This window comes from Ahaetulla prasina, chromosome 15, assembly GCF_028640845.1.
Source record: "Ahaetulla prasina isolate Xishuangbanna chromosome 15, ASM2864084v1, whole genome shotgun sequence".
NCBI classification, from domain to species: Eukaryota; Metazoa; Chordata; class Lepidosauria; order Squamata; family Colubridae; genus Ahaetulla; species Ahaetulla prasina.
Window position 1 is genome coordinate 5,993,289 of NC_080553.1, and position 24,446 is coordinate 6,017,734.

Below are 24,446 nucleotides of genomic sequence, written 5' to 3' on the forward strand. Positions count from 1 at the left end.
TTCTCTCTTTCCCTCCCTCCCTTTTTTCCTCTTTCTTTCTTTTTCTTTCTCTCCCTCTTTCCTTTCTTTCTTTCTCTCTTTTTTCTTTCTTTCTTTCTTTTTCTTTCTTTCTTTCTTTTCCAAGGCAAGTTTTCCTTTTACATATGCAGAAATAACAGCCGGCCAGGTTGAATTGTAGAAGTTTTACAGCTCTGCTTTCATGGTGTTAAGACGAGGCAGAGACAGAGATGGTGGTTAATTAGGAAGGGAGCCCTTCTCTTTAGATTGAAGCTGGAGAGGCCCATAGAAACCCAACTGGACCTTCCCCCCCAAAAAAACTCTTAGATCTGATTGTCCCGGAATCGCTACAACTTCTAAGCCTCCAGAAGTTGACAACAGAGTTGCAATTTTGAAAGCATCTCTAGATCTAGAATAAACGGTATCATCTGCCGGAGGTTATCAGATGTTGAGTAATGCCATATCATTTTAATCCTAATTAAGTGTAATTAAAAGGAGGTGTTGGGCTTGGAGAGGAAGCTTCTGTTTCAAAATTAAATGTGGTTCTCCATCTTGGAAAAAAAAACCACTAGGAATTATTGAGTATATCAAGATCTCAACTCCAAGAATTCCGCAGCCAGCCATCCTCACCAAATTCACCTCCAACGCTGTCTGTGGAACGCTGGGAGTTGAAATCCACATCTTAAAAGCTGACAAGGCTCACCAGGAGGTTCAAAGAGTTGTGTTCCAGATTCCCCTTGTTGCAAAGTCCATCATTTCCAATCAGGTGGAAATTTGGCAACCTCTAACAATCAAATGAGGATGGGTCCCAAAAGGGGCATGGAGGAACTTCTGCTTCTTGAAAACAAAGGTGGAGTGGATGATGATATTTACTCATATATGTGTTTATATATTATATAATCTTTTTGTATGATACCTACACATATTGTTATGACAAAATAAATAAATAAATAAATAAATGATTGAGGATGATGAGGATGATGATGGCAGCTAGTGTGGCAGAGCAGCTCAAGGAGATCCAGATGAAGGAGCGATTGGGAACCGATTCTCAGCCCATCCTCCCTCACTGGGGTCATTTTAGGGATAACCCCAGGCCACATTCTGGAAAAAAGGGAAAGTTACCACCGTCACATAAATCAATAAACACCACTAAGAGGGGCTGCAAGCAGCTCTTCCTCCTCTTTTACTCCTTTCCTTACAACAACGCTTTTCCCCCTACTTGCAAGGATCAGGGGAGAAAGTTGAGAAAGTTTTAAAGAGGGCGGAAGAAGGGGAGAAGGAAAGGAGGGAAGCTTTGGGAACGCGCGCCGATCAAGGGCTTCTCTCTTTTTTTGTTCTCTCTTCAAACCCCCTCCCCGCCACTCCCGTACCCCCAACCCCGGCTTCCTTTCTTCAGCTCCAAGGCGCCCCGTAGGTGCCGGCGCAAAAGGGACAGCCGGCTTCGCCTCTTTTCTCATGCAAAACCAGAGAGGCGCGCAAAGGAGGCGGAGGGGAGCCCAGGGGAAGGGGGGAGTAATAAGAGGAGGGGGGGCTATGGCCGGAGCTGTGCGCGTGCGCAGCTCCGCATTACGGTCTGCTGCTGCTGCTGCTCCCGCCTCCTAAAAACCCCCCTCCCCTCCCGACTTCAGCAGCTGCAAAGCCTGCCTTGGACTTACTTTTTGACGAGCGCGCGCTCTGGAGAAAGCGAGCGCTTTTGGAGAGGGCGCTGCGCTTTTACGCGCGCCTTGGCCACCCAGTGCTCTGTCTGGATCCGGGCACAGGGGGCGGCCCCGGCTCTCTCTTCCCTCCGGCTGGCCGCTTTCTCTGCCCCCATCCCCACTCTCTCTCTTTCCCCACCCAGTCCGGTCGAGCCCTCCTTCTGCAAGCGAGGGGGCGGAGACGCAAAAGTCAGCGAAGCGCCCGATTTCTCGGAGCAGAAAGCTCAGCAGAGAAGCAGCCGGAGAGGACGTCCGCAGCCGGCCCAGGAAAGCAAGGAGCTGGCCAGCACGGGGGCAGCGGATCCCCCTCCAGCGACCCGCGGGATCTGCAGAGGAAAAGGAGCCGGGAAAATTTGCATCCAGCTTCCCCGGCTGCCGGCGAGCGAGAGAGCGGCGTGGAAGATTTTGGAAACGGTCCCTGGGCATGCCGAACCGCTGTAAGTCACCTCGCGCATGGAGCGCCCCGAGAGGCGCGCGCCCGCTTCCTCTCCCTCTACCCGACCGAGCTTGAGACCCGCAACCCAGGCTGCGCGGAGCCGGACGAGCGTGGGAATGTCCCGCTTTGGGTGGAAGTAAGCGGAGTTTGCGAACCTTCGTTTTGGGGCTTTGGGAATTCGAGAGCGCGGCGATCGCCATGAAGCCAGATTGGATGCGGATGGAGTCCTTTCCGAAGAGGGCTTCGGAAGATAGCTGGGGGCCGGGGTGCCCGTGATCTGACCGACCTCTCCCCCACCCTCACGGTTGGCCACTTCTCCGTCCGTCCCTCCCTTCCTCCACCACCAGCAGAACTTGGGGGGTTCCTCGGAGCGGTGGGGCAGCTTCCCGAGTTGGCCAACATGAGCTGCGGGCGGCGGCGGCGAAGCTCCAGACCGACTCTGGGCGTGGTGCTGCATCTGGTGTGTTCCTGTTTCGGCATCAGCTCCATCGACATCGACCGGCCCGGGGACGCCCGGTGCCAACCCATCGAGATCCCCATGTGCAAAGACATCGGCTACAACATGACCCGGATGCCCAACTTAATGGGCCACGAGGACCAGCAGGATGCGGCCATCCAACTGCACGAGTTCGCCCCGCTGGTGGAGTACGGCTGCCATGGGCACCTCAAATTCTTCCTCTGTTCCCTCTATGCCCCCATGTGCACCGAGCAGGTTTCCACGCCCATCCCGGCCTGCCGGGTGATGTGCGAACAGGCGCGGCTCAAGTGCTCACCCATCATGGAGCAGTTCAACTTCAGATGGCCGGACTCTCTGGATTGCAGCAAACTGCCCAACAAAAATGACCCCAATTATTTGTGCATGGAAGCCCCCAGCAATGGCTCCGAGGAACCTCCCCGGGGATCCAGCATGCTCCCTCCCATGCTCTGGCCCCAGAGGCCTCACAGTGCCGGTCACGACCTGACCCAGCAGAAGGACGGGCTGGGCCGGCTCTCCTGCGAGAACCCCGGGAAGTTCCACCATGTGGAGAAGAGCGGTTCTTGTGCTCCACTTTGCACGATGGGGGTGGATGTTTACTGGAGCTGGGAGGACAAGCAGTTCGCCGTCATCTGGATGGCCGTCTGGTCCATCCTCTGCTTCTTCTCCAGCGCCTTCACCGTCCTGACCTTCCTGATCGACCCCCAGCGCTTCAAGTACCCAGAGAGGCCCATCATCTTCTTGTCCATGTGTTACTGCGTCTACTCCGTGGGCTACATTGTCCGCCTCTTCTCTGGAGCGGAAAACATCGCCTGCAATCCGGACAGTGGCCAACTCTATGTCATTCAAGAAGGTTTGGAGAGCACCGGCTGTACCTTGGTTTTCCTGATCCTCTACTACTTCGGCATGGCCAGCTCCTTGTGGTGGGTGATCCTGACTTTGACGTGGTTCCTGGCCGCGGGGAAGAAATGGGGCCATGAGGCCATTGAAGCCAACAGCAGTTACTTTCACTTGGCGGCTTGGGCCATCCCTGCGGTTAAGACTATTATGATCTTAGTCATGCGCCGGGTTGCGGGGGATGAGTTGACGGGCTTGTGCTACGTTGGCAGCATGGATGTCAATGCGCTGACCGGCTTCGTGCTGGTCCCTCTGGCTTGCTATCTCATTCTGGGGACATCCTTCATCCTTTCGGGCTTTGTGGCCCTCTTCCACATCAGGAGGGTAATGAAAACTGGCGGAGAGAACACCGACAAACTGGAGAAGCTCATGGTGAGGATTGGTGTCTTCTCCGTCTTGTATACCGTGCCGGCCACTTGTGTCATCGCGTGTTACTTTTATGAAAGGTTGAACATGGGTTACTGGAAGGTTTTGGCCACCCAGCAAAAATGCAAGGTCAACAATCATACCAAGCACCTGGACTGCACCATGAGCGACTCCGTCCCGGCCGTGGAGATCTTTATGGTCAAAATCTTTATGTTGCTGGTGGTGGGCATTACCAGTGGGGTTTGGATTTGGACATCCAAAACTTTGCAATCCTGGCAAGGGGTTTGTAGCCGGAGGATCAAGAACAGGACTCGGAGGAAATCCACCAGCATGGTAGCAAGTGGGAGTCTTTACAAAAAGACAAGCCAGCCTTTGCCCAAAGTTCATCACGCAAAGTACGAACCAGCTTTGCAACCCCCAACCTGTGTGTGACCACAGTGGACCACGAGATCATAATAATATTATGAATCGGAATATTTGGAAAGCGACTGAAAGAGATGCCCAAGCAGTCAGCACAGCATTCAGGACTAAATGTTTTTTTATAAAAATGTTTTTAGAACTTCTGTTGTCTTACCAAACAACAAATTAAGAAAAAAGAGTTGAAATCTTAAAATTCAAGGTCAGGAAACAGGGGGGGAAATTAGTGCCTCGAATGTTGAACAACCATAAGCACACTCTTTTCTTTCTTTCTTTCTTTCTTTCTTTCTTTCTTTCTTTCTTTCTTTCTTTCTTTCTTTCTTTCTTCTTTTTCTGTCTTTTCTTTTTCTCTTCCTTCCTTCTTTCTTCTCTTCCCTCTCTCTCTCCCCCCTTAGTTTGCTAGTTTTTACATGCTTTGAAAAACTTTAGTAAAACTTCCTCCCTCCGTTTTCTTTTCCTTCCTTCCTTCCTTCCTTCCTTCCTCCCTCCCTCCCTCCCTCCCTCCCTCCCTCTACTGATTGTTTGGCCAAGCCTTGTGGGGATGAAAAACTTAGTGTTCTGACTTGTAAATATTGGAATTTGGTTTGCTTTAGAGGTTTCTAACCATTTAGACATAAGTACTGTATTTGTAGAGCTTTTTTTTTTTAAAAGAAAAGAGGAAAACTTGAAAGAGAATGTTAGGGAAGCAACCAGATCAGAGAGAAACAGAAGTTTGAATTCACCCTTGAAACCTTTGCAAAAGCAGAACCTGTTCGCAATTTTTAAATTTTTTTTTTTTTGGCCTTTTATCACGCAAGACAGTCTCTCAAAATGGTCTCGAAAATAATGTGCAATACAGTTTTTTTTTCCTTCCTGCATTTCGTCCCCCTTGTTCCCTCCCCCCACCACCCAGACCCATGCCTTGAAATACGAAACAAGTTGCCAGACATAAAAAAAAAAACGACAGAAGGGAATCTTTTAACAAAAGAACAGAGGGGTTCTAGTCCCTAGGAACCCTTCGGAGTTACACTTTGTGGCTTTTTAATGGAAATCGGACACGTTTAGAGAAGGAGGGAGGGAGAGAGGGAGGGCCAGGCACTGAAAAGAATCCAAAGGGGCTTATTGACTCTTTCCCATTGTTAAATAGATTCAATCCATGAATAGATCAAGGAAACGCTCCCATCTTCCTCCATTCCCCCCCTCCCCCGCCCCAAAGAGAAACCAGGGCACATGGAGGTATGTGCCTGGCTTGTACATCTAGCTTTCTCTATTTGTAATATACAGCTATTTTTCATGCCCTATTTTATTAAAAACATGACAAGCGAGAAATAAAACGACTTCTAGTTTGATAACGAGCATCCTCCCTCTGGTGTTCTATCATTTTGGGGAAGCGGGGTGGGGTGGGGGTGGGGTACGTTTTGGGTGGGCAGGGGAATGCCAATGCAGGTTGGCACCAATTTGATGGCATTTAGGGCATGCCGCGGTGGTGAAGTGGCCGGAGCTGCTGTACAGCTCTTGTAAAGGAAGGAAGAAAATGGCTTGGAGCACCCACAACTGCTGATGGCAAGTCGTTCCACCGGTTAATTGTTCTCACTGTTAGGAAGCTTCTCCTTAGTTCTCTCCTTCATTCGTTTCCATCCATTGCTTCTTCTCGTGCCTTCAGGGGCGTTTGGAGAACAGAACAGAATAATAAGAATCGGAAGGGACCTTGGAGGTCTTCTAGTCCATCCCCCTGCGCAAGCAGGAGACCCTATATATCAGACACCTGGTTGTCCAATCTCCAATCTCTTCTTAAAAACCTCCAATGTTGGAGCACTCACGACTTCCGAAGGCAAGCTGTTCCACTGATTGATTGTCCTCACCCCTCCTCATTTCTAGGTTGGTTGGTTAGCTTCCATCCATTGCTTCTTGTCCTGCCTTCAGGTTACTTTGGAGAATAGGTTGACCTCCTCTTTTATAATTAATTTATAATTAATTATAATAATAATAATAATTATTATTATTATTATTATGTGGCAGCCCCTCAAATATTGGAACACTGCTATCGTATCACCCCTAATTCTTTTCGTTAGACTAGACGTATCCAGTTCCTGCAACCGTTCTTCATATGTTTTAGCTTCCAGCCCCCTGAAATCATTTTGGTGGCTCTTCTTTGCAACTCTTGCCAGAATCTCAGCACCTTCTCTATATTGTGGGGCCCAAAACTGGATGCAATATTTCCGAGTGTGGTCTTACTAAGGCTTTGTAAAGCGGTAGTGGGAACAGCTGCATTGTTGTGTCTTGCCCGCTCTCACCGCAGCCGGGGTCTGCTTATCTGCTTCCGAACACGGAAGAAGAAATACCTCCAGCCCCCAGCTCTGGCTCCATGCCCAGGCAAACGGAGCAGCTAGACCCCTCCCCCTCCTCCACAGCATGTGAGCCTGAGGAAGGTTTATTTCCAACAGCTGCTGATTGGAGTGACCCTCGTGTCAGAAGACTTGATAGGCGGAGGCAACAGAAGGAAGGGAGGGGCAGGCCTGGATAAGTGCTGAGTCATGGAGCCACACCCCATCGCCTATATAAAGGATTTGCTTTCTGGCAGTCTCTGAGTCAGGCAAACTCGAACTTATCTTGCTGAAGTCACTTTCTGGTCTCCTGCCTGCTCTGAGGACTTTGCTAGGACTTTGGGCAGAGCTGCAGAGGCAAGCCTGATTCGGATTTCCCTGACCCGGCCGTCAGCGGAGGAGTGGGACACGACATGCATTCATGTGAATGCAGAGAAGAGCCCTGGGTGCAGGGATGAAAAGGGGATGGCAGGGAAAGCCAGACACACCTGAATAGCATTACGTCTGACAACCCTAGGAGTCCAGCAGTCTGGTGCAGTGGTTAAAGCAGGGACATTTGAACTCGGTTCCGGAGTTGGCCAGGATGTGGAAATGGGGCAGGGAGGTTCTCATCCTTTCCCGGTCATTGAAAATTCTCAGGAAGAAAATTTTTAAATTGTCTGCACACCACCAAGAATTGCTCTGGGAGTGAGATGGGTGGTCTCTAACTTTGATAGACAAGTATTCTCGACTTACATTTAGTGACCAGAGTTACAACGGCGTTGAAAAAGGAGCTTATGACCGGTTTTTCACACTTACGACCGTTGCCGCATCCCCCCCCAGGGTCACGTGATCCAAATTCAAGACTCTTGACAACTGACTCGTATTTATGACGGTTGCAAGGTCCCGAGGTCATGTGATCCCCTTTGGTGACCTTCCGACAAGCCAAGTCAATCGGCAAGTCAGATTTGCTTAACGACCCATGCTGTTAATTTATCAACGGCAGTAATTCACTTAACAACAGTGGTCGTAAAATGGGGCAAAATTCACTTAACTGTCCTGCTTAGCCACAGAAATTTTAGTGCTACATTGTGGCCATAAATCCAGGACTCTGTGAGTGTGTATTATACACACATACATACATACATACATACATATTCATCAGCTAGCCATACCCTTACTTGGATTCGATGTAAGGGTATGGCTAGCTGATGAGAGCTAAATAGCTTGAACTGGATCTATACTAGTCTCCCTTTATTTTTTTATCAGCAAAACACAAATTTGGTACAAAATAGTTTGTTGTGAAAGCAACTGCCTGAGGGCTCCTGGATCAGAGTTGAAAAGCGAAAGGGAAGCAGTATGCTCCCTCTCATATTGGTGCTTCGACAGAAAAACACTTTATTTATATATATGTATGGAGAGAGAAAGGGATGCGGTGGCTCAGGGGCTAGGACATTGAGCTTGTCGATCGAACGGGTCGGCAGCTCAGCGGTTCGAATCCCTAGTGCTGCCGTGTAACGGGGTGAGCTCCCACTACTTGTCCCAGCTTCTGTCCCTATATGGTTCCCTATATGGGATGCGGTGGCTTGAGCTAGGACGTTGAGCTTGTTGGCAGCTCGGCGGTTCGAATCCCTAGTGCTGCCGTGTAATGGGGTGAGCTCCCGTTACTTGACTCAGCTTCTGCCAACCTAGCAGTTTCGAAAGCACGTAAAAATGCAAGTTTTTTTTATCAATGGCAGTAATTCATTTAATAGTGGCAAGAAAGGTCATAAAATGGAGCAAAATAGGGACCACCTTTGATGGGAAGGTAACAGCGTTCCGTGCGCCTTTGATGTTGAGTCATGCCGGCCACATGACCACGGAGACGTCTTCGGACAGCGCTGGCTCTTCGGCTTTGAAACGGAGATGAGCACGGCCCCTTAGAGTCGGCATCGACTAGCACATATGTGCGAGGGGAACCTTTACCTTTACCTTATAGAATAGAATAGAATAGAATTTTATTGGCCAAGTGTGATTGGACACACAAGGAATTTGTCTTGGTGCATATGCTCTCAGTGTACATAAAAGAAAAGATACGTTCATCAAGGTACAACATTTACAACACAAATGATGGTCAATATATCAATATAAATCATAAGGATTGCCAGCAACAAGTTATAGTCATACAGTCATAAGTGGAAAGAGATTGGTGATGGGAACTATGAAACGATTAATAGTAGTGCAGATTCAGTAAATAGTCTGACAGTGTTGAGGGAATTATTTGTTTAGCAGAGCGATGGCCTTCGGGAAAAAACTGTTCTTGTGTCTAGTTGTTCTGGTGTGCAGTGCTCTATAGCGTCGTTTTGAGGGTAGGAGTTGAAACAGTTTATGTCCAGGATGCGAGGGATCTGCAAATATTTTCACGGCTCTCTTCTTGATTCGTGCAGTATACAGGTCCTCAATGGAAGGCATTATGGAGAGAGAGAGAGAGTATGCACACACAAACACACACTGTATGTGTCTGTCTATAGTATAGACAGACAGACAGATAAATAGATGATAGGAAAATGGTAGATAGATAGATAGATAGATAGATAGATAGATAGATAGATAGATAGATAGATAGATAGATAGATAGAGACAGACAGACAGACAGATAGACGGATGGATGGCTGGCTGGCTGGATGGATGGATGGAAAAATAGAGATGATAGATAAAGAGATATACTTATCAAATAGTATGAAATAATATACTGTATATATAAAAAGTACTTATATATATATATAAAGTACTTATAAAAAGTACTTTTCCTGTTCTTGACTGTTTTCTCCAATGTGCTTGGGAGCTTTTTTAAAATAATAAAATCACTATTTTTGGTGTGGATGTTTAATTAGGACGATGAGAGAAATCAGACCACTTTCCCAATTTCCCATCCTTTTTTTTTTTTTTTTGCTGTTGCCAGGGATAAAACCATCCTTAAAAAGAAGAGAATCTCATTTTGTTCCTCTTCTGGAACAAAATCTCCCTCTGCCTTGAGGTTCCTTCGTATAGTTTGTCCTTGCACCCCAGAGTGGTGGGGGAGAGAGACAGAGGGAGGGAGGGAGAGAGAGGAAGAGAAAGATAGATAGATAGATAGAAAAAAGAAAGAAAGAAAGAAACAGAAAGAAAGAAAGAAAAGGACCCAACAAGGACTGAGTTAATTTTATTTGCATCACAAAAAGGCCCTTAGATTTCAGAACAAGGCCAGAGCTTTTGAAAGCTCGCACAATCCTCCCTGTTGTCAATGGAAGAGGAACTGAGAGCAGGGAACACACACACAAACACAACCCCCCCCTTCACACACACACACAGAATGGGGGAAGCTGTGGGGACAATAATGGCTCTCAGCATGTGTTCAGAGTCTACCTTAGAACTTTTAAAACTTTGGACAGCTGATGCCAGCAATCTTTTTTTTCCCCTCTCTGATCAAATCATAGCAACCACGAGACATTCTGAAGTTGGAGGAAAGAAGGAAGAGAGAGAAAGAGGGAGAGTGTAAGAGAGAGAGAGAAAGGGAGGGGGAGGGAGGGAAAGAAAGAAAGAAAGAAAGAGAGAGAGAGAGAGAGAGAGAAAGAGAGAGAGGGAGAGAGAGAAAGGAAGAAAGAAAGGGAGGGGGAAGAAGAGAGAGAAAGGGAGAGAAGGAGAAAGGGAGGGAGGGAGAGAGAAAGGGAAGAAAGGGTGTGAGAGAGAGAGATAGAGGAAGAGAAAGATAGATAGATAGATAGAAAAAGAAAGAAAGAAAGAAAGAAAGAAAGAAAAGAACCCAACAAGGACTGAGTTAATTTTATTTGCATCACAAAAAGGCCCTTAGATTTCAGAACAAGGTCAGAGCTTTTGAAAGCTCGCACAATCCTCCCTGTTGTCAATGGAAGAGGAACTGAGAGCAGGGAACACACACACAAACACAACCCCCCCCTTCACACACACACACAGAATGGGGGAAGCTGTGGGGACAATAATGGCTCTCAGCATGTGTTCAGAGTCTACCTTAGAACTTTTAAAACTTTGGACAGCTGATGCCAGCAATCTTTTTTTCCCCCTCTCTGATCAAATCATAGCAACCACGAGACATTCTGAAGTTGGAGGAAAGAAGGAAGAGAAAGAGGGAGAGTGTAAGAGAGAGAGAGAAAGGGAGGGAGGGAAGAGGAAAGAAAGAAAGAAAGAAAGAGAGAGAGAGAGAGAGAGAGAAAGAGAGAGAGGGAGAGAGAGAAAGGAAGAAAGAAAGGGAGGGGGAAGAAGAGAGAGAGGAGAGAGAGGAGAGAGGAAGAGAGAGAGAAAGAAGAGAGAAAGGGAGAGAGAGAGAGATAGAGGAAGAGAGAGAAAGGGAAGGGAAGAGTGAAAGAAAGGGAGAAAAAAAGGAGGAGAGAGAGGGAGGGAGGGAGAGAGGAAGAGAAAGCAGGAGAGACGAGGGAGAGATAGAGGGAGAGAGAGAAGGGGAGAGAGAGAGAAAGGGAGAGAGAGAAGTGGGGAAGGCTGTATGTGTGAGAGAGAGGGCGGGAAAGAGAAATAGGGAGAGAGTGAGAGAGAAAGAAAGAGGAAGAGATGCTTGATAGTTAGATATGATTTTTTTTGAAGACTCAGGGCGGCTTACAGTGTATAAGGCAATAGTCTCATTCTATGATATAGCTAGACATCAAACAAAGAGGTTAAAAAAATACAGCTAGTCCTCGATTTACAACCACAATTGAGCTCAACACGTTTGTTGTTAAGTGAGACACTTGTTAAATGAATGTTGCCCCATTTTATGACCTTACCCACCCCTGTTGTTAAATGAATCATGGCAGTCGTTAAGTTGGTAACACGGTTCTTCAATGAATCTGGCTTCCCCCATTGACTTTGCTTCTCAGAAGGTCACAAAAGGGAATGACGTGACCCTGGGACACGGCAACCATCGTAAATAGGAGTCAGTTGCCGAGCGCCTGGATTTTGACATGAGCATGGGGGATCCTGCGATGGTCCTCATCAGTGTGAAAAATGGTTGTAAGTCATTTTTTTTTCAGTTGCGTTGTAGCTTCAGTAGAAAGGTAGATAAGATAGATACAGTATGATGTAGATATGAACGACAGAGAGAGATATAGGGCCTCTGGTGGCTCAACAGGCTAATGCAGCCTGTTATTAACAGCAACTGCTTGCAATATTGCAGGTTCAAGTCCCACCAGGCCCAAGGTTGACTCAGCCTTCCATCCTTTATAAGGTAGGTAAAATGAGGACCCAGGTTGTTGGGGGCAATAAAGTTGACTTTGTATATAGTATACAAAATGGATGAAGACTATTGCCTGACATAGTGTAAGCCGCCCTGAGTCTTTGGAGAAGGGCGGGATATAAATGCAAATAAAATAAAAAATAAAATAAAATAAATATGAGAGAGAGAGAGAAAGTGAGAGTAGGAGAGAGAAAGAAAGAGAGTGTGAGAGGAGAGAGAAAGAGAAGGAGAGAGAGAAAGAAGAGAGAAAGAAAAAGAGAGAGAGAGACATACACACACAATAGATACTATATGTAGATAGTAGATATGGAAGAGATAGGATAGGTAGATACATTAGCTAGATATGAAAGACAGAAAGTTGGTGCAATGAAGGGATGAATATTCCTCCCTCCTTCCATGTTTAAGAAAATTGCAGAGAATGCCATGATGGAAAAGGCTGGAACAGGAACTCATGCAGTGAGGCATATTGTAAGAAACTCCTCTGCCTCTGAAGACGGGCCACATATAAACTTAATAGTTAAATAAATTCATGATTGCTTCAAACCATAGGAAGGTCCAACGGCCCCTAGGAAATGTAATTCACTGAGCAAGCGCTAGCAAAGAGCTGAACAAGGAAGATGTGTCAATGGCGGAGTTTCTCGCATTGGGAGAAAGAGCTCCCTAGAATCAAGACAGTGCCTGGAAAAAATGTTGGATGGTACTGGTGCTGGGGAAACCCTACATTTTCCAGGGCTCACCAAGTTACAGAAGCCAACAATTGCCACAATATAAAAAAGATGCTGAGACTCTGGAAAGAGTGCAGAGAAGAGTCACAAAGATGATTAGGGGACTGGAGGCTAAAACATACGAAGAACGGTTGCAGGAATTGGGTATGTTTGGTTTAAGAGGAAGAGAACTAGGGGTGACCTAATAGCAATGTTCCAGTATTTCAGGGGCTGCCACAAAGAAGAGGGGATCATCCGATTCCCCAAAGCACTTGAAGGCAGGACAAGAAGCAATGGTTGGAAACTTTTTAAAAAAATGAATTTATTTAATTATAAACATTTCAAAGAAATGTTTCAAAGCACAAGTAACTAAGGAAGCAAGCAAGCAAGCAAGCAAGGATGGATGGATGGAAGGAAGGGAGGGAGGGAGGGAGGAAGGAAGGAAGGAAGGAAGGAAGGAAGGAAGGAAGGAAGGAAGGAAGGAAGGAAGGAAAAAAAGGAAATAGACTAGACTAGACTAGACTAGACTAGACTAGACTAGACTAGACTAGACTAGAATAGAATAGAATAGAATAGAATAGAATAGAATAGAATAGAATAGAATAGAATAGAATAGAATGAATTCTTTACTGGCCAAGTGTGATTGGACACACAAGGAATTTGTCTTCGGTGCAAACACTCTCAGTGTACATAAAGAAAAAATAAAATATATTCATCAAGAATCATAAGATAGACTTAGTGATAGTCATAGGATACTAATAAGCAATCAAATCATACTAGAAAACAATAAAAACAATATAAGTTGTAAAAATACAAACAACATGGCTATAGCCATAAGTGGGAAGAGATAGGTACTAGTAAGGATGAGAAAGAAAGAAAAAAAGAAAGGAGAGAAAGAGAGAGAGAGAGAGAGAGCGAAGGAAAGAAAGAGAGGAAGGAAGGAAGGAAGAAAGAAAGAAAGAAAGAAAGAAAGAAAGAAAGAAAGAAAGAAAGAAAGAAAGAAAGAAAGAAAGAAAGAAAGAAAGCAATGGATGGAAACTTAGCAAGGAGAGAAGCAACCTAGAACTAAGGAGAAATTTTCTTGACACTGAACAAATAATCAGTGGAAGGTTGGTGCTCCAACACTGGAGGTTTTAAGAAGAGACTTTCTTAAAAACCTCCAGAAGACAGCCTTTCTCTGGAATGGATTAGGATCCACTGCTTGTGCAGGGGGTTGGACTAGAGGACCTCCAAGGTCCCTTCCAACTCTATTATTCTGTTCTGTTAGGTGAAGGTGTGTTTCCAAAATGAAAGGATGCTTGTCTTTGTCCACCGGCCCAAGTGACGGTACAAGAGACAGATGCTGATTCACACCCCAATTATCTGCCTCCACCTCCAATTATCTCCTTTCTACGCCTAAATGTACCCTTTGAAACCTCACTGTACCTGCTTCGAAACCGACAGCATCAGGTATTTTGGGCTGGAGATGTTTTTAAGACAAGCTACGAATCATCGGTCATTGGTGCAGAGACCCTGCAGAGACTCTCTGGCTCCCGGCCCATCTCTGAGTGGATGTCGCAAGGTGCATGACCTCATGAAGTTCCGGATGGCTTCTTAGCTGGCTTAAAATAAAAGCACACCACCCAAATGAGTCGGCAAGGCTGGGGGAAGCTTTGAGGGAACCTTCCAGAAACTCAAATGTCAACACAGTTTTCTTTTCCTTTAGTTTTGGGGTTGGTTTTGTTTTTACTCTCTAATCCAGCCTACAGCTTGGAGATCTCCAAGTGGTTCCCCATCCAACTCTGACTGTGATTAGCTTGCTGAAAAAGGTGAGCTAATTGCTTAATATTCAGATAAGCAATCGCAAAGAAACTTTCTTCTTCCTCCTCTTCTCCTCTTCCCCTTTTTTCTTTTTTCGCTACTCTTCCTCTTCTTTTTCTTCCCCTTCTCCCTCCTCCTCCTCACCTTCCTCCTCTTCCCCTTCTTCTCCTTCTCCTCTTCCTCCCCTTCCCCCTCTCCTTTACTTTCTCCCTTTTCCTCCTACTCCTCTTCTTCCCGTTCTACTTTCTCCTCCTCCCCCTTCCCCTTCCTCTTCTTCCTCCTTTTTCTTCCTACTCTTTGCTTTCTCTTCCTCTTCTTTTTTCTTCCTCTTTTCCTTCTCCCTCTTCTTCCCCTCCTCTTTCTCCTCCCCTCCCCCTCCCCTCCTCTTCTTTCTCCTTTTCCTCTTTTTCTTCCTCTTTTCTTCTTCTCCCTCTATTCCTCCTCCCCTTTTCTGTCTCCTTTTCTTTCTCTTTCTTCTCCTTCTCTCTCCTCCTCTTCCTCCCCTTCCCCTCTCCTTTTCTTTCTCCTTTTCCTCCTATTCCTCTTCTTCCCATTCTTTCTCCTCCTCCCCTTCCCTTCCCCTCTTCTTTCTCCATTTTCTTCCTACTCTTCCTTCCTCTTCCTCTTCTTTTTCTTCCTCTTTCTTCTTCTTCTTCCTCCTCCTTTTCTTTTCCTCTTTTCTTCTTTTTCTTCCTTTTCCTCCTCTTCTTCCTCCTTCCCCTCTCCTTTTCTTTCTCTTTCTTCTCCTTCTCTCTCCTCCTCCTCTTCCTCCTTCCCCTCTCCTTTTCTTTCTCCTTTCCTCCTATTCCTCTTCTTCCCATTCTTTCTCCTCCTCCCCTTCCCTTCCCCTCTTCTTTCTCCATTTTCTTCCTACTCTTTCCTTCCTCTTCCTCTTCTTTTTTCTTCCTTTTCCTCTTCTCCTTCTTCCTCTTCTTCCCCTCCTCTTTTCCTCCTCTTCCCCTTCCCCCTCCCCTCCTCTTCTTTCTCCTCTTCCTCCTCCTCCTCCTCCTCCTCTTCTTCTTCTCCCTCTACTCCTCCTCCCCTTTTCTTTCTCCCTTTTCTTCCTCTTTTTCTTCTCCTTCTAGCTCCTCCTCCTCCTCTTCCCTTCCCCCTCTTCTTTTCTTTTTCCTCTTTTTCTTCTCCTTCTCCCTCTTCTTCCCATCCTCCTCCTCCTCCTACCCTCCCCCCCCCCACTTTCAGGAGGAGGCCTAAGACCAGAAGCTTTTGACTTGAAATGAATTTTCAGACACCAGACTGCAGGAAACGCTTTGAAGATCCATCTCAAAGCAGAAAAAAGGAAATAGCCCCTACTTTGCAAGGGGGGGGGGCGGGGTGGTGCATCTACCCAGTTAAGCTTCCTTCTCCAACCACCCTTTTGCTAAGACTCTCTTCTCAATCCCACCCCCACCCTCAACTCCTCCTCCATCCTAATCCTGCAACTGGATTTGGTGGGGTGGGTGGGAATTAAATCAGCCAGGCTCCGCTAGCTGCTCCATTGTCTCTAGGGGCTGCTACAGTGAGTAAGTATGAACAATACTACAAGGAGGATGAGGGAGGAACAGAGTTGGCACCGAAGTGGACTGGATGCAGACTGGGGGTCGTGATGTTTGGCTGGGAAGGGGTCCCAAGTCCCTCCCCATACACCCACCCTCCCCAAAATGCATGGGTGCAATAATTTTGGGAAACCAAATGATTTTTCCTTAAGGAACAGATTTTAGCATCCTGTCATCTGCACGGCTGTTGGTTTAAATTAAAACACTCTGGTTCAACATGGTGTGCAAACATGATCACCGTTTTTGCATCCTTCCAGGCTTTGACAGTCGATGGGGGAAGTTGGATTCATTGAACAACTGCAGTTGATCTGCTTAACAACAGTAGCAAAGAAGGCCATAAAATGGAGCAAAACTCACTTAACAACTGCCTTGCTTAGCAATTGGGAAATTCTGGTCCCAATTGTGGTCATAAGTCGAGGACTACCTGTACAATCCTAGAGGATGACAATGGGAAAAAAACCTGCAGGAAATTAAGAATAAAATCTGATAACCAAGGCAATAATATGGAAGTGCAGAACAGAACAGAGCAGAGCTGGAGGGGACCTTCGAGGCCTTCTAGTCCAACCCCTTGCTCAGGCAGAAAACCCTCTACCATTTCAGACAAATGGTTGTCCAAACTCTTCTTAAAAACTTCCAGTGCTGGAACACCCACACCTTCTGGCGGCAAGTCCTTCCACTAGTTAATTATTCTCAATCAGACTAGAGTTGGAAGGGACCTTGGAGGTCCTCTAGTCCAACCCCCTGCTCAAGCAGGAGATCCTGTATAATTTGAAACAAGTGGCCAGTCTCTTCTTAAAAACCTCCAGTGAGGGGGCACCTACAACTTCTGAAGGCAAGTTCTTCCATTGATTGATTGTTCTAACTGTCAGGAACTTTCTTAGTTCCAATTTGCTTCTCTCCTTGATTAGTTTCCGTCCGTTGCTTCTTGTCCTGCCTTCTGGTGCTTTGGAGAATAGGTTGACTCCGTCTTTTTTGTCGTTGGATATTGGAATACTGCTATCATGTCACCCCCTAATCCTTCAACCCAGGAGATCTTCATCTGATCAGGGCCAACTGGGCACCAAGGAACGTTTCTACAAAATAAACACAAAGCCATCCGTAATCCATAAAGACCGTTGCTCATTCCTTATGGGTTTCTCCACATCCCAGGAGACCACAGGTCCAGCTGTTGCATTGTTACTTCCTCGCTTAACTAAAAAAAGAAATCTCCCCTTTCTTCTTTACTTCCTTCCTTCCGTTTTTCTCAGGCAACAGAGAGTAACCTCATACAAGAGTTTCTGGCTATTCTCTCACAGATCAATGGGACAACTGGAAAGGGAGGTGGGGGCCATGAGGTGAGAAAAAGAGAGGTTTGCATTTGTTTAAGCTGTTTCCCCCCCCACCCCAAACCTATAGGAAGTATCTCACCAAACAGGTTTGCTTCTGGTAAAAAGCTCTCAAGTTGGAAACAACAGCAATTGTGTTACCTTTCCAGGATGCTCAAAATAGAAGATAAAGAAATAGTTGTGGCCCACCAGACGCCAGTGGAGCTGGTGGCAGACTTGAACAGTGAGGAGGTTGGGGAGGAACATGGGCCAGCCCTGGAGTCTGGGGAAGGCTCTGATGAGTCCTGTGCGTCAGAGGCAGAGATGGGGCCAGGGCCGTCCGACAGTTATCAGATGCCTTCTGAGTCAGAGATAAGTGGGGCTGAAGAAGAGCTGGAGCCTGTTCCCGATGTGTGCATGCGCAGAGCTGCCAAGAGATGGGAACAGTTAAGGAATAAGGGCCGACTCAGGAGTAAAGGCACAGGTGGACAGTGAATGGCCCCTCCCATAGGGAATAAAGAGGAGCGAAAGGGGAATGGAGTTTGCAGGAGACAATTCGTTCATTTCATAAGTGTGAAGATCTGTTCGTGACTCTCAGAGACTCCTTGCCAAGTATTTTCTGTTAAGCTGGGCGAGTGAAGACACTGGAAACAGGCTTCAGACAACAGCTTTTTATTTGACAACTATCTACAATCTAGCAACTTGCCTCTCTGACAGCCTGCCCTTATATAGGGAGCTGTCAGGGAGTTCAGCCAATCACGTTTGAGTATTCTTCCTGCTCAAATGATGGACTAGAAGGAAAACTATCAGACTTTCAGTATCTAACATTTTCTTGTACAGCATTGCGTTTGGAAGATATCGGCTTGGCAGCTCTCCAAGCCTGATAAGGTCTGTGGTTGTAAATTCACCCTAGAAAGACTGTTTGCTGCATGCGAATGAGTGTTGTGACCCAGACCCAAGTAGGTAGTAATAAACTTACTCCATGGAAAAACAAACTTTATTCAAACAGTTGGGAATTACTTCATTCCCAGCGTCCTTCAACTCAAAGTAAAACAAATGCCTCTCAACACAAATTCCTCAGTTATCTCACAAACCTTAGTCCAATTAGGCAAACTGCCAAAGGCCCTTCCTGGCAAACATCCAGAAGCCACAAAAACAAAGACCTACACGAAGCAGAGGACGGAGCAGAAGACACAGCTACGATGTTGTTTTCTGGCAAAGCTGAAACACCAGTGCTGGTCTGTTTTAAGCCTTATGGGAGGGGCCAATCATCTCCTGGCCTTACTCCCGAGTTGTCCTCTTTGCTTGAGCTGCTCTTGCCTTCTGGCAGCTCTTCTCATGCATGCATTAGGAACAAGCTCCTCCTGTTCCTCTGCTTCTCTTTTTTTTTTTTTATAAAAAAGTTTTATTTTTACAATCTTATCAAATAATTCATCCACTGTCAGTCTCTGGAGGCTCTGAAGTCCGCACCTCACTTCCCGATGGCCCTGGCCCCACCTCGGCCTCGTTGCTGTCTGACTCCTTTGCCAGCTCCGTAGGCTGCTGATGGACCACAACAATGAGAGGAATTCACATTAGCTTAATAAAAAGGGGTTTTGTCGGGACAAGGGGTCTGCTTCGTGTTTTTGTGAAGCCTAAGTCAGAACAGAAATTCACATGTTCAGGTTGGCTTTACATAATGATAGCTAGACAGGGTAAAAAGCAGAGGATGGGATGAGGGAGTAGTAATATTCTTACAGATGTACAGTAAAGAGAATTGCAGGGTAGGAAAACCATAAAGGTAAAGGTAAAGGTTCCCTTCGCACGTACGTGCTAGTCATTGCCGACTCTAGGGGGCGGTGCTCATCTCCGTTTCAAAGCCGAAGAGCCAGCGCTGTCTGAAGACGTCTCTGTGGTCATGTGGCTGGCATGACTCAATGCCAAAGGCGCACGGAACGCACCACCTTCCACCAGGTGGTCCCTATTTTCTACTTGCATTTTGCACAAACTGCTAGGTTGGCAGAAGCTGAGACTAGTAACGGGAGCTCACCCCGTTACACGGCAGCACTAGGGATTCGAACCGCTGAGCTGCCGACCTTCCGATTGACAAGCTCAACGTCCTAGCCCCTGAGCCACCATGTCCCTAGGAAAACCATAGTACACCTCAAACTAGATTTGGAACATTTCTTTGTGTACAATAAGGACTGAATGCAACCAACCCAACACTTAAACCACGATGGTTTGCGCAGTCATGGCTCAGAACAGACACCAACCACGGATGGATAACTAGTCTATAAATCATGGCTTGTGAACCACAGTTGTTTCAAACTGGGTTCACCCTGTCTGTGGAGATTCTCAATCATCTGAGGTCCTGGTTGTTCCAAAGGTGCTTTTTTCAAGAAGCAACTGGACTTTTTTTTTAAAAAAAAAATTCATTGAACATAGTCAAAACTGAAGAAACTTCTTGGATGAGAAGTGAAATATCTTAAAGAAAAAATGAAGAAAGTCCAGTTGCCTCTTGAAAAAGCGCCTTTGGGATTGGGTTCACATTGCACATTATCATTGGTGTTTGGGGGAGTGTTATGGAAAGGTTAATAGAATAGAATAGAATTTTTATTGCCCAAGTGTGATTGGACACACAAGGAATTTGTCTTGGTGCATATGCTCTCGGAGTACATAAAAGAAAAGATACGTTCATCAAGGTACAACATTTACAACACAATTGATGGTCAATATATCAATATAAATCATAAGGATTGCCAGCAACAAGTTATAGTCATACAGTCATAAGTGGAAAGAGATTGGTGATGGGAACTATGAGATGATTAATAGTAGTGCAGATTTAGTCAATAGTTTGACAGTGTTGATGGAATTATTTGTTTAGCAGAGTGATGGCCTTCGGGGAAAAAACTGTTCTTGTGTCTAGTTGTTCTGGTGTGCAGTGCTCTGTAGCGTCGTTTTAAGGGTAGGAGTTGAAACAGTTTATGTCCTGGATGCGAGGGATCTGCAAATATTTTCACGGCCCTCTTCTTGATTCGTGCAGTATACAGGTCCTCAATGGAAGGCAGGTTGGTAGCAATTACTTTTTCTGCAGTTCTAATGATCCTCTGAAGTCTGTGTTTTTCTTGTTGGGTTGCAGAACCGAACCAGACAGTTATAGAGGTGCAAATGACAGACTCAATAATTCCTCTGTAGAACTGAATCAGCAGCTCCTTGGGCAGTTTGAGCTTACTGAGTTGGCGCAGAAAGAACATTCTTTGTTGTCCTTTTTGATGATGTTTTTGATGTTAGCTGTCCATTTTAGATCTTGCGATATGATAGAACCTAGAAATTTGAAGGTTTCTACTGTTGATACTGTGTTGTCTAGTATTGTGAGAGGTGGAAGTATGGAAGGGTTTCTCCTAAAGTCTACCACCATTTCTACGGTTTTGAGTGTGTTCAGTTCCAGATTGTTTTGGTTGCACCACAAGGCTAGTCGTTCGACTTCTCATCTATATGCGGATTCGTCATTGTCTCGAATGAGACCAATCACTGTTGTGTCATCTGCGAACTTCAGTAGCTTAACAGATGGATCATTGGAGATGCAGTCATTGGTATACAGAGAGAAGAGAAGTGGGGAGAGCACACAGTCTTGGGGGGGCCCTGAGCTAATTGTACAGGTATTTGATGTGATCTTGCTTAGGTTCACCTGCTGCTTCCTGTTTGTTAGGAAGCTTGTGATCCACTTACAAGTCTGTTCCGGTACCTGTAGCTGGTTTAGCTTAGTTAGAAGAATGTCTGGAATGATGGTATTGAATGCTGAACTAAAGTCTACAAAAAGGACCCTTGCATAAGTCTTTGGAAACTCAAGATGTTGTAGGATGTAGTGCAGAGCCATATTCACAGCATCATCTGTTGATCTATTTGCTCGGTATGCAAATTGCAAGGGGTCTAATAGCGGATCCGTGATGGTTTTCAAGTAGGAAAGCACTAGCATTTCAAAGGTTTTCATGACTACAGATGTTAAAGCAACTGGTCTGTAGTCATTCAGTTCCTTGATGGTGGGCTTCTTCAGCACTGGGATGATGGTAGAGCGTTTGAAGCAAGAAGGAACATAACACATCTCTAGTGATTTATTGAAAATATGGGTGAAGATGGAGGCCAATTGGTCAGCACAGACTTTTAAGCAAGAAGGAGTTATCTTGTCTGGGCCTGGAGCTTTTCCTGGCTTTTGTCTGTGAAATAGGTCCTGCACTTCCTTTTCTGTGATCACTAGGGGTTGTGAACCCAATGAAATGGGGTCAGTTGTAGGAGGCTTGGCTGTTGTTGGTGTGTCTGAGATGGGTGTTGTGGAGATAGGTGGCTGTAGTTTCCTTTCAAACCTGCAGTAAAACTCATTCAGGTCATCTGCCAGTTGTTGATTACCTTCAGCCTGGGAAGGAGGTTTGCCATAGCCGGTGATATTTTTAAGAGTTTTCCACATGTTTGCTGGTTCATTTGCTGAAAACTGATTCTTTAGCTTTTCAGAATAGCTTCTTTTTGCTGCTCTGATCTCCCTTGTTAGTGCATTTCTGGCCTGATTGTACAGCATTTTATCACCTTTTCTGTAGGCTTCCTCTTTGGAATGTCATAGCTGCTTAAGTTTAGGTTTAAACCAAGGTTTGTTGTTACTGTATATTCGCAAGTTCCTTGTAGGTACACATAGGTCTTCACAGAAGCTGACATATGATGTTACAGTATCTGTGAGTTCATCCAGATCTGCAGAGGTATCTTTAAAAATATTCCAATCAGTGCAGTCAAAACATGCCTGTAGCTTTAATTCTGATTCCTCCGTCCAGGTTTTCACTGATTTAATTATTGGTTTTATGGCTTTAAGTCTTTGCCTGTAAGCAGGTACAAGGTGAATCATGCAACGATCAGAGTGTCCTACAGCTGCACATGGTAAAGACCGATAAGCATCTTTTAGTGTTGTGTAGCAATGGTCTAGAGTATTCTTGCCTCTGGTGGGACAATTGACATGCTGAAAGTATTTTGGTAGCTCTTTCCTTAAGTTTGCCTTGTTTAGATCTCCCAAAATAATGGCCAGTGAATCAGAGTGTTTGGCTTCAGCCTCCATGATTCGGTCAGCTAGAGTTCGTAATGCCTTGTTTACACAGGCTTGTGGTGGGACATAAACAGCAATTAGAAGAAATGAGGAAAATTCACAAGGCGAATAGTAAGATTTGCAGTTGATAATTAAAGTCTCTAAATTGTTGTCACAGAATTTGTAAATTATTTTAAAATCTTGACACCAGTTTCTATTAATATATAGACATAAGCCTCCTCCTTTCTTTTTACCAGATGTTTCTGGAATCCTGTCTGATCGTTCAATCTGAAACCCTGGAATGTTCAGGCTGCTATTTTCAATTGATTCATTTACCCAAGTTTCAGAGAAGCATAGGACTGCTGAATTGCGAAAATCAGAATAGTATTTGTTTAAGAGGAGTATTTCATCCTTATTTGCAAGTGAGCGTATATTTGTTAGGAAAATTGAAGGCAGAGGAGTTTTAATGCGATTTCTTAGCCTGATTAAGATCCCAGATCGTTTACCTCTCTTCTTTCTCTTCCGTCGTTTGGTTTTTTTAGTAGTCCATGGCTCCGTGGGAATTGCCTCCTCCTGTATTAGAATCTCCTCCGTGTTTGTAAAGACAGGCGGGGGTGAGATCAAAGAAAGCTGCTCCTTAAAGAAATGTTCCTTAATTTTTAGCAGATGGTCTCGTGAGTAGGAAATCCGTAGTGAGTCACAGAGAACAATTAGAAATAAAGAAACAATTAGAGAGCATTTCACCGAGGCAGCCTTCGTCGGCGCCATCTTGGCTTTAATTTAAGGCAAACAAACAAGTCAGTCCTAGAGGAGATCAACCCTGACTGCTCTTTAGAAGGCCAGATCCCGAAGAGGAAACTCAAATACTTTGGCCATAGTCAAAACTGAAGAAACTTCTTGGATGAGAAGTGAAATATCTTAAAGAAAAATGAAGAAAGTCCAGTTGCCTCTTGAAAACGCGCCTTTGGGATTGGGTTCACATTGCACATTATCATTGGTGTTTGGGGGAGTGTTATGGAAAGGTTAATAGAATAGAATAGAATTTTTATTGCCCAAGTGTGATTGGACACACAAGGAATTTCTCTTGGTGCATATGCTCTCAGTGTACATAAAAGAAAGATCGTTCATCAAGGTACAACATTTACAACACAATTGATGGTCAATATATCAATATAAATCATAAGGATTGCCAGCAACAAGTTATAGTCATACAGTCATAAGTGGAAAGAGATTGGTGATGGGAACTATGAACGATTAATAGTAGTGCAGATTCAGTAAATAGTCTGACAGTGTTGATGGAATTATTTGTTTAGCAGAGTGATGGCCTTGAGGAAAAACTGTTCTTGTGTCTAGTTGTTCTGGTGTGCAGTGCTCTATAGCGTCGTTTTGAGGGTAGGAGTTGAAACAGTTTATGTCCAGGATGCGAGGGATCTGTAAATATTTTCACGGCCCTCTTCTTGATTCGTGCAGTATACAGGTCCTCAATGGAAGGCAGGTTGGTAGCAATTATTTTTTCTGCAGTTCTAATTATCCTCTGAAGTCTGTGTTTTTCTTGTTGGGTTGCAGAACCGAACCAGACAGTTATAGAGGTGCAAATGACAGACTCAATAATTCCTCTGTAGAACTGAATCAGCAGCTCCTTGGGCAGTTTGAGCTTACTGAGTTGGCGCAGAAAGAACATTCTTTGTTGTCCTTTTTTAATGATGGTTTTGATGTTAGTTGTCCATTTGAGATCTTGCGATATGATAGAACCCAGAAATTTGAAGGTTTCTACTGTTGATACTGTGTTGTCAAGTATTGTGAGAGGTGGAAGTATGGAAGGGTTTCTCCTAAAGTCTACCACCATTTCTACGGTTTTGAGTGTGTTCAGTTCCAGATTGTTTTGGTTGCACCACAAGGCTAGTCGTTCGACTTCTCATCTATATGCGGATTCGTCATTGTCTCGAATGAGACTGATCACTGTTGTGTCATCTGCGAACTTCAGTAGCTTAACAGATGGATCATTGGAGATGCAGTCATTGGTATACAGAGAGAAGAGAAGTGGGGAGAGCACACAGTCTTGGGGGGGCCCTGAGCTAATTGTACAGGTATTTGATGTGATCTTGCTTAGGTTCACCTGCTGCTTCCTGTTTGTTAGGAAGCTTGTGATCCACTTACAAGTCTGTTCCGGTACCTGTAGCTGGTTTAGCTTAGTTAGAAGAATGTCTGGAATGATGGTATTGAATGCTGAACTAAAGTCTACAAAAAGGACCCTTG

At 45.3% G+C, this 24,446-nt stretch overlaps 1 protein-coding gene across 1 annotated transcript; it reads left to right on the forward strand.

The window, feature by feature from the left end:
• The first annotated feature begins 1,939 nt into the window (after positions 1–1,939).
• FZD10 (frizzled class receptor 10) lies at positions 1,940–4,791 on the forward strand. The gene has a single exon (XM_058158404.1). The coding sequence runs from the start codon at positions 2,531–2,533 to the stop codon at positions 4,298–4,300; it is 1,770 nt and encodes a 589-aa protein (XP_058014387.1). The 5' UTR covers positions 1,940–2,530; the 3' UTR covers positions 4,301–4,791.
• The last annotated feature ends 19,655 nt before the right edge of the window (positions 4,792–24,446 follow it).

Excerpts from the sequence above, each read along its gene's own strand:
- FZD10 (XM_058158404.1), top strand. The coding sequence starts at position 2,531 with ATGAGCTGCGGGCGGCGGCGGCGAAGCTCCAGACCGACTCTGGGCGTG.